A 10,242-nucleotide genomic window follows, 5' to 3' on the forward strand; every position below is an offset into this window, starting at 1 on the left:
GGTTGAGTGACTACCAGGTATTTCAAGCAGGAAAAACGCAGGTAGCTCGTTCTTACGGTGGGCCCCACAGGTTAAACATGCCTGGACACACGCAAACCTCCAGTCTGGAAAGGCCTAGGGTTTGGCAGTAGTCATCAATGCTGGAGGTTGGGGAGGGGGACGTCTCCACAGCCTGTGCCTATTCTTTGGTCTGCCCTAAATGAAATGTTTACTTAGTAATTCTGGCATCTTCCTTTTGGCTTGCTAACCCTAGACCTCTATTGGATGGTTTCCTGGGAGTGAAAGTTCTAGGCCGCTTCCCTATTTACTGTGCTCATTATGTGTAAAAGCACCCCCTTGCCAGAGACATAGAGGACCACCGAACTTAGGTGTTAGGTTTACCTTAAGCTCATTTCAAAGGATTCTCCAGCATACCAATGAAGATAGACTGTTTGCATCTTTAAAATGTCCCTAGCAGCAAAAAAGGCAATTTACAGACAAAATATATAGGACATGAAGGTGGGGTGTTTTTGTTTTTCCAGTGCTCCTGAATGCTGTGATATTTTGTAGGAAACACCCCCAGGGACATTGGAGAAAGGGAGAAACAGGATTAAGTAGTTTCTCCCAAGGCGACTAGATGTGGCAGTTCTTAAGTGGAAGCAACCCGGAGAGTATTAAGTTTGGCGTTTTTCTGTTCAAGTGGAGATTCTAGACAATTCTCTATGAACTAAACTAATAATTAGAGCTATAAAACCAGCTTTAGCTCTAGTAAATTTATCCCTGTTTCTTGGTTTCTTTGTAAGTAAATTAAATGGCACCCTCATCACACCAAGCTATTTGAAACCCACTTAAAGTAAATTTCCTAAGGACTAAAATCGTAAAACTGAAACCATCCAACCTCTACTCATGAATTAACCTTAAAATAAACTTCAATAATTTCACACAGTGATAAATGCAACATACAAACTTTATTTAACAAAAATAACAGGTAAAGTCAAACAGGCACTTATATTAAGAGGAAAAGTAACTAGAAGAAATTTTACCTTAAACACCTTACAGTAACCTACTTGCAGTTGCATTTAACTGAGCTCTGTTGCTGTGAAGAATACAGCTCATGCACAGGTTTGGATGAATGATTTGTACATTTTTCAAGTATTCACTGAATACTACCTTATATACACATATACATTAAATTTGAAAAAGATTTAATTGACGATCCCCAGATATACTTCATTTTTGTTGATCTTTTGGAAGAGGTCGTCTAAAGAGAAGAATATGTGGTTCTGTGAAAAGAAAATGTTTTAAACCATTTTAATATAACATCGTTAATTTTCACTCAAACAAAATTCAAAGAATTCTCAACTGAACCAAAATTGTAACAAATCCATGGTCAATTAAAGTTACGTATTGAGGTATCTGAAATGAATTTTACTTCAAAGTCACTGTCCACAGTAAACAGAAGAAAACCTGACAATGAGAGTATTTCCCCACTATTTTAGTTTTACCACCCTGGAGAAAAGGGATGGTAAATAGAGACATTCCTTTGGGGAGAATGGTTTCTACCTTTAGAACCTCAATTCCAGTGAAAAATAAAGAGACAAGTTATCTCTTGGGGCAAAGACACCTAATACACACCTCATTCAAAACCACCAGCTTATAAATCTGCAGGTCCCAAGGATCCACTGGGGGGGGGGGCAGAGGCAGGAATCTACAATTAAGTTCAACTGCTTTTGTATTACCTGGAGAATCATCTCTTGAACTCTAACATGATTACATGTGTAAATCCCAAGACAGTTGCCAGTCTTAAAAAGTTTTTGATGCTGCTTTTCTTTAACACAAGTGGAAAGCAAAATAGCTTTAGTTCCACCTAATGCAGCTTCTGCCGTACACCTTCAAATTTTGTTCAAAGCATTATAAATCCTTGAAGTTAGATTTATTGATTACCCGTAAGTAGAATTTAACCCCAGAGTTTTAGTTTAGTTTACTGTTTAGTATCTAGAAAACTCTGGTAAATACCACTTAACATAAGCACTCATAATGCACAACACATTAAGGCAGCACATTTGAGTTCAGTGGCTGTTATCTCATTTAATCTTAAATGTGGCTGACACCAATTAACCTTTAAGAGAAGGCTAAAGGAAAAGACAAAGCACTTTAAATACACTGCATACATTTCTATACATAAAACTTAAGTTGTCTTAAAGTTCTTCGTTTTCAAAGAAGGGATACCATAATTCTAAATATATTTATGGTAAAATACTTTTAAGATATTATTAACAATGACAAATTGAAAAATAGAACAGGCTATTTTTTTGACTCGATATTTTTTTGCATGGGAGAAAAATGCATTGGTTTTACTTGTGTGGTATTTTACTTACTATAAAATTGGAACCCTCTCTAGGGAGGAAAAGAAATTCAAAAATAGTGAAACTTATCAGTTACTTTAGGATATCTCTGAATGTCAGTATTACTTTAAAAAAAACTCAACACACCTGCTACTATTTTAATTCAGTTAATGCTTTCCCAAATAGCAAAACTTACCTGGCTCATGAATCATGTAATGAACCCAGCCTAGACTCTGTTGGACACCAAGTCTCCTCCACTCCTCTTCTGACATCAGATGGGTTTTGGGTACTTGTTTGGAAAGTTCTCTGGGTAACATGACATGCCTGTGAAAGACATAACCAACTATTAGTGTTCTGTGTGTAAATATGCGTTTTCTAGTTATTATCTTTACACATGCATCTTTAAGATACTTAATATTTGTGGGTTTTTTTGTCCTCAAAGTTCTTTAAAGCAATTGCCATATTACATGAATTGGTGTCTCTTTTGAGTACAATCTCCGCTACCTTTAATTCTGATTTTCAATGGCCTATGTTCAAATTAGGGAGGTAAAAATATGCAATCCAAACCCAGAAAGCATTTTATTTAGGATTAATTGTTTTCCTAACAGAGGTTTTGCTAGTTGTCTGAATGTTCTTCAGGAATAGGACCCCCAAAACTAAGTTGGACACACAATTATCCAAAAAGCACCCAGACTTCCCTGCAGCTACCTTTGATCATGTGACTAAAACCTAGGCAATAGTACATAAGCAGAAAATAGGTAATTTATGGAAAGTGTCCTCAAAAGTAAAGAACATGCCCAATTCTTTTTCTCCTCCTCGTTGATTGGGAAGCAGATTGACCTGATCAGGGAGCTAGATAAGCTAAGACCACAGATGCTGTTGTAAATAGAGGATGGTCCCTGATTGGAGATGTCACCTGAGCCTCATGTAGCCTTTTATATAGAGAGAAAAATCTCATTTGTTAACAATTAATTTGGGTTCCCTATTACTGAACATTGTAGATTTGTAGTAGATACAAATCCTGTATACTCCCGAAGTTGCTTTATATTTTGTTCAGAATCAAAAGCAAAAAAGCCGCTAATAACACATATACATGTATCTGCAACCTTCGGTTTTCCAGTAAGTTACTGACCTATACACAAAACTTGTTTTTGTTGTATTTTTTTGAAGGCATTCAATATTCTTCAATGTCAAAACACATGAATGCATATAATTATAGCTTTGTTAAATTCTTAAACATTAATCTGTCACCCCCCTTCTCATTTAATTACAAAAGAAAGATCTTTATAAAAATCACAGTTCCCAGCCCCATTCTACCATTTTCAGTTAGGAGTATTAGTTTTATAGTGATCCATAACCACCAACCAAATTTTTTGACCAGTATAGGATTTCTGTACCTGTGAATCACTGGCTGGGGGTGAGAAAGGGACAATCTGGTTACTTCCTGGCACTCAGGAAAAGTGAACCAACCACCCATCATAAGACTAATCTGTCATCAACCTAGTCTGTGGCTGGTTAGTTAAGTACCAATTTCATATTATTTGCAGAATGAAGGTGACCCGTAGAACAATTCTACTATGTTGCTAGATTGCCATGAGGCCAAGTCAAATTATGCTTACTATCATACTTGGTTAAAATTTCACGAACGCCCGTGAACTACATGGTGATTCTTAATACTTACCAGCTACCTCATTCATTCTTGAAATGCTGCTCTAACATCTACTTTAAGGTTCTACAAATAACCTGTTACCTCATTTTACATATTGATGAGTCTCAAAGAGAAATGTCGTGCTAACTAGATTTGTACTCTTACTAAGTATGCCTGCATAAATGTACCAACATGTTATTTAGATAGAAGTCACAACCCCTACCTTTTCCAGAAACTATGTAAATAGGTTCACACATCAAGGTGTTTGATATAAAGGAAAATTTATTAAGTAGCCTCAAGCTCACAAGGAAATTCCACTGCATGGAGATAGTCTTCTAACTATGTGTAAGAAAAATTATTTCCAAAACTCAATGTTTACTTCAGTACTATGAGCTTCTCATGGAGGGGAGGAAGTAAAAACAATTATAAGCAACAAAGGAGCTACAAGATGCAATTAGCAGTTGTGGACAGGATTTAAAAGATACCAATATACAGCATTTATAAATTTAAAGCCATACAATCCTATAATACTCATTCCAGATGTTATTTAACGGAACTAAGTCTTGCAATTCATTTATAAAAGAACCTAAGCTTAAGTAAAAGGAATAGGAAATTAAATTTGCATTTACAAAGATACAGATAATTGCATACTGGCAAAAATAAACACTTCTGAAATTCACATTGCATGCTGCACCACTATATACAAACCTTCCTAGAATCTCACGTCTGATTTTTTTTTATGAATTATTGATTTGACTTTAGAAGTATCTCTGAAGATTAATCACTGTTCTGTTCCTATAAAGGCAAGTGGCTTAAGAAAGACAATCATCTTTAATTAATAATGGTTTAGAAAAGATCACTTTAAATATGACAGGATTTTCTTCTATACACTAACACACACAAACCACTAAGTAAATTCGGCTAAAATTTAGCACAGTCTAGTTACTTAGTGCTCATCAGTGACTGTTGGTTTATTGAAATTAAAAAATGAAACTACTGCCAGAAGACCTGAAAGGTGTATTAATTTACTTGGAGCCATGTTTCAGAATTAATTATTTTCCCAGATTTTAGAGAGGTAATATGGTTTACACTCTATCCATTATTTTCTATCCCCAGCTGGGCTCTTGGTCAACACATAACAACATTACGCCATCATATTACAGGATTGGGGCTGTGTAATAATGTAGTTACTGTGTAAAAATAAGATGATCCACTTCAAATTTATATCCAGGGGAAAAAAATTTTCTGGTTGGAATATGAAACAATGCAGGTATTACTAATCTCTAAAACCCTCAGTTTTTCTTCTAAGAATATATATTTCCAAGGAGAAATAGAGAGATGCGCCAAGCACAACGTCCTTCCTTGCTCAAGTGCACTGTTAGACTTGGAAGGGCAGCAGACAAGGTGGCTCCTGGGCGCCCGAACGCGGCTTCCCAGTGACCGCCGGAGGACAGGGCCGAGCGGGCCCGGAAGCCACGCCCCCCGGAAGTCTCCCGCGGACAATAAGACCAACGACTGACCGGCTGCTTCCCTCCCACAATACCGGTTGCTAATTTTACAGATCAGTTTTAGCAACTACGTTCTGGTGCATCACACCAGAACTCAGAAGCCAAAAACTCCTCAAAGTCAAGATTATCTGGCCAGTACACACCAGCAGGAAAAGTGCCCAATGTCCACTCGAGTTCTCAATTTAGTCTTAAAAGGAAACCCCTTTAAATAATGCCCTCGGTCATCATGGTTACCGTACAAAAGTTTACGTAGGTCACCCAATAAACACTTTTAAACCCCAATCAATATGCCAAGTTTTCGGGGGTTCCCCCTCAAGGTCATTTTCAGTATCACTAACTTCAAAAGCTAAAAAAAAAAAAAAAAAAAGTGTTATGTTAACAAACCAAAATTACCCTTCCACCCTCCAGCCCGCAGTGGCTGGCCGAGGGAAACGGCAGTAAGAACGCCAACTAGCTCCTCAGTCTCGGGGACGGGCACCCAGGGAGGAGTCGCTGCGGCCGCGGGCTTTCGGCCCCGGCCAGCCGCTGCCCTTTCGCCCGCACCCTTCAAGGCAGCAGCTTAATACCAGACGCGGCCCCAGCCCCATCCCCGCCCCTGCCTCCACCTTCTCACAGACGGAACAAAGAACGGAGACCTGTCCGGTCCTGCACAGGCGAGAGCGAAGCGCTCTGACCCCGACCGGCCCACTCCGAGTCCCGGCGGCCGCCCTCCCCCGACTTCCGGCCCAGCCGAACCCCGGCCGCCCCCCGCTGAGGGAGCCCGCAGGCCCGCCCGCTCACCGGTACTCGTAGTGCTCGTCGAAGTATTTGTCGGAGTAGTAGATCTGCTTGTGGGCCATCCTGCCAGCAGGTGAGCGGCGCGGAGAAGCGACGGCGCGGGCAGAGCGGGCGCAGCGAACCAACCGTCCACGTCCGGCCAAGCAAACGACTCGACTGCGACCAACCGACCGCAAGCAGAACGCTCTCGATTTGAATCCGACAGCCCTCCCCTGATTGGAAGGAGACGCCGGCCAATCACCTTTAGCGCAAAATGCGGTAAGGCGGGGCCGCCTGCCGACCTATCGCGACCACTCCTCCGCGACGTTCACTCCCAAGATCAGCCATTCAGAGGCCTGTTGCGAGGTTGGCAGAGGGAAGAAGTGGGTGATTGGCATGGCGTGAAGGCGGGGAGCTCCCTGACGTCAGGGGAGTGCAATGGCGGGGCGGAGCCGGGGACGTTAGGGGCCGCAGAGCGCGTGCGTAGGGGTTTAGAAGGTTCGAGGTCTGCAGTGCCGTTGGGCGACGGACCTGCGGCGCGGGTGAGATATCGCGGGGTTTGGCGAGGCGGGGCGGGGCTGCTCGCGGAGCGGTCGCTGTGGGCTGGCGCGGGGCTGGCGCACCTGGCCGCGGGGCGCGCCCCAGGTCTCTGGGAGGTGGGGAGGGGAAGGGTCGCGTTGGACGGGGGAACGCAGGTTTGGGAAGGGTGAGGGACGAGGTCGGGGTGCGGGAGTAGGGGCGCGGGGAAGCCAAGGGAGCGCGGCGCGGAACGTTTCGGAAACCAGCCGGGGGTCTCGGAGCGCGGCCCGTGGGTACGCGTGTATGGGCGTGCTTTTCCCTATGGAGAAACGTAAAAAGTTTCCTAAAATAATAGCGCTCACTACCGGACAATGGGATTAAAAGTGGATTTTCTTAAAGCTTCTTTTGGGTCTTAGTATTGAAACCCTAAAAGTTGCTGGAAGAAAAAAAAAAAAGCTGAGGTATAGTGGTTCTTTTTAGGTGACAAAAGTGGTCATTTTAGTATTTTTCACATTTCCCGAAATGACTGTTACTTCTGTAGTAACGAGTGTGACTCGGGCCCGTCCGCAGAGCGCAGGCGAGCGCTGGCTGGGCCCCCGCCGCGGGCCTCCCGTCCGTCTTCTCCCCGGGCTTCCTGAGCCCCGTGCCCCTGGCCCGCTCTCCCCACCCCTCTCCCTCCTCAGCGCCCTTGCGTTTTCCAGCCGCCTCCTGGACTTGGCTGCAGGCTTGCTGGGCTTTTGTCTGCCCCCGCACAGGGGCTGTTGCGTGTAAACCGGGGGAGAGGGCATGTCCCTTGCCCACCACTGTGTACCCAGAATATAGCAGAGTCCCTTGCGTGATGAGCATAATTAGGATTAATGTATACCTAAACAGTGGGGCGTGATTATGGCCTGTGATGGTAAAGATGTGAATAAACTGTTAAGGGAGAAGATTAAAGGAATCACTAACTTTTAGATAGAAGCTGGGAAAGAAAAGCTTCCTAGGAGATGTATTTTTACAGAGGTGTATTGTGGAACAAATCAAACACAGAAAAGTAAAGTAGTAGGACCAAATCTCTGTGTAACAATTACTCAGTTCAGCTGTAAATGTTTTGCCTATCTTGTTTCATCTCTTTCTCTCTTTTTTGCTAGAATATCTTTAAAGAGATCCCAAATATAATGCCATTTTACTCCGAGATGGTACTTTGTGTCTATCTCTGTCCTTACGGTGTACATCTCAATTTTTAAAAAATATTTAGCACCATGTCCTTACAGTTTTAATTACTCATTATTCTGACACCTGTTTTAGATTTGAGTCGCTGAACACAGATGCCTTTTTGTGGTTGGTTGGTTTGGATCCACATCCAAACTTGGGCCTACACACTGAATTTGTCTTTTGTTTTTTTTGTCTCTTAGTCTAAACAATCCCCCCTGACAGCACCTTTTCAAATAAGGATTTATCAGAGAAACCAGGTCATTTTTGCCTGTGGAACATTCCACAATCTATATTTGAGTAACTGCTTTCTTATGTAATTTACTTCGTTTTTCCTATAATCTGGTATTTAGATCTAGGTTAATATAACAACAGTTTGTCCAAATCCATTTAGCAACTAAGTAACACTCAGATTTGAGCCCAAACAGTCCTGACTCCAGAGTTAGGCCTCTTAACCTATTTTAACCTGCTGTCTCTTGTCTTTTCAGTAGAGAGATTGGCACTATGAAGGCGTGAGGAAATGTGGTACAGTGGTACTGTGGTTTTTGATCATCTCCGTTGATGAACATTTTGGTTTTCGAACATGCCTCGGAAGTTGAACATGTGACATCGCTTCTGCTGAGTGCAAGGTCCTGAGGCCTAGCTGTCGGCTGTTGAGTCCTGAGCACCCATGCAACACAGAGGTGATATTTGGGCTTATTTGGTGACTGTATGCAATCAATCTGTGTTCGTGTCATCTCAGGGGCGCTTTGCCAATCACCCCTTGCTGTGAGTAATGGATAAAAGCTGCAAAGCCAAGAGAATCATTTATAGAACAATAGAGGTGAAGAAGGAAATTATTTCCAAACATGATAGTGGTGTCCGTGTATGTGATCTGGCAATGCAGTTTGGTATGGCCAAATCAACAGTTTGTACCATCTTAAAAAATAAAGAAGCCGTTAAAGGAGCCAATGTTGAAAGAGGTGTTAAAACACAAGACAAAGAACACAGACAATTAAAGAAGTGGAAAAATTGCTTTTCATATGGCTAAATGAAAAACAGTTGGCTGGTGACAGCATTTCTGAGCATGACTTGTGAAAAAAGCTTTACATTTGCATGCTGACCTCATCAAAAACACCCCTGGAACAAGTGCTGAGCGTGATATTTTCAAGGCAAGTAGAGGGTGGTTTGAAAAGTTTAAGAGGAGAAGTGGCATACACAGTATGGTGATACATGGTGAAGCTGCCAGTGCCAATAAAGAAGATGCTGACCAATTTGTTTTGGAATTTAAAGATTATGTAGAGGTAGAGGGTTTCCTTCCCCAACAAGTTTTCAATTGTGGTGAGACAGGCCTCTTTTGGAAGAAAATGCCAAATAGGATCTATGTAAGAAAGGAGGAGAAATCATTGCCAGGACACAATCCCATGAAAGGCTAACCCTTTTATTTTGTGGGAATGCAAGTGGAGATTTTAAGTTGAAGCCTTTGCTAGTCTACCATTCTGAGAACCCCTGGGTATTTAAGAAAAACAATGTCAGAAAAAGCAAGTTACATGTAATGTGGAGGGCAAACAGCAAAGCTTGGGTAACCAGGCAATTTTCTATTGAGTGGGTTCATGAAATGTTCAGGCCAAGTGTAAAAAAATACCTCCAAAACAAAAATCTTCCAATGAAGTGCCTGCTTGTTATGGATAATGCTCCAGTTCACCTTCCAGGCTTGGAGGACGAGTTGATGGACGAGTTCAGTTTTATCAATGTAAACCCTTTGCCCCCCCAACACAACTCTACTCATCCAGCCCATGGAGCAGCAGATCATATCTAATTTTAAGAAGTTTTACACCAAAGCACTGTTCCAAAGGTGCTTTGAGATGACCTCAGACACAGAGCTAACTTTCAGAGTTATGGAAGAATTATTTCAGTATCCTACATTGCTTACATCTCATAGACAAAGCATGGAGGGATGTGTCTCACAGAACAATGAAGCCAGCATGGAAGAAATTGTGGCTAGAAGCTGTCCCTGAACGTGTATTTGAGGATGCTCCTGTTGTTGAGGATCTTGTGTCTCTGGGAAAGTCCATGGGCTTGGAAGTGAGTAGTGATGATGTAGAGGAATTAGTGGAGGACCACAAGACTAAACTCACCACAGAAGAACTTCCAAAAATTCTGATGGAGCAGCAACAGGTGGCAACTGAGAAAATGTCTTCAGAGGAGGAGGAGGGAAGATAAAGTGTTTCTATTGCACTGATCAAAGAAATGTGTGCAAAATGGATTGAAGTGCAAATTTTTGTTGAAAAATACCACCCTGATATAGCTGCTGTAA

At 42.1% G+C, this 10,242-nt stretch overlaps 1 protein-coding gene across 1 annotated transcript; it reads right to left on the reverse strand.

The window, feature by feature from the left end:
- Nucleotides 1-928: 928 nt before the first annotated feature.
- On the reverse strand, nt 929-6,425 carry CKS2 (CDC28 protein kinase regulatory subunit 2). Its single transcript, XM_016202483.2, has 3 exons — nt 6,261-6,425; nt 2,521-2,648; nt 929-1,262 (listed from the first exon to the last, which is right to left on the reverse strand). The coding sequence occupies exons 1-3, from the start codon at nt 6,317-6,319 to the stop codon at nt 1,210-1,212; spliced, it is 240 nt and encodes a 79-aa protein (XP_016057969.1). The 5' UTR covers nt 6,320-6,425; the 3' UTR covers nt 929-1,209.
- Nucleotides 6,426-10,242: the final 3,817 nt, after the last annotated feature.

The sequence above is a fragment of the Miniopterus natalensis genome, chromosome 12, assembly GCF_054644295.1.
Source record: "Miniopterus natalensis isolate mMinNat1 chromosome 12, mMinNat1.hap1, whole genome shotgun sequence".
NCBI classification, from domain to species: Eukaryota; Metazoa; Chordata; class Mammalia; order Chiroptera; family Miniopteridae; genus Miniopterus; species Miniopterus natalensis.

Bases quoted from the DNA above. Each gene is read 5' to 3' on its own strand.
- CKS2 (XM_016202483.2), bottom strand. From the start codon at position 6,319: ATGGCCCACAAGCAGATCTACTACTCCGACAAATACTTCGACGAGCAC. The intron at 2,649-6,260 runs GTGAGCGGGCGG...TGTCTTTCACAG, and splicing joins GACGAGCACTACGAGTACCG to GCATGTCATGTTACCCAGAG. The intron at 1,263-2,520 runs GTAAGTTTTGCT...TTCTTTTCACAG, and splicing joins TTACATGATTCATGAGCCAG to AACCACATATTCTTCTCTTT.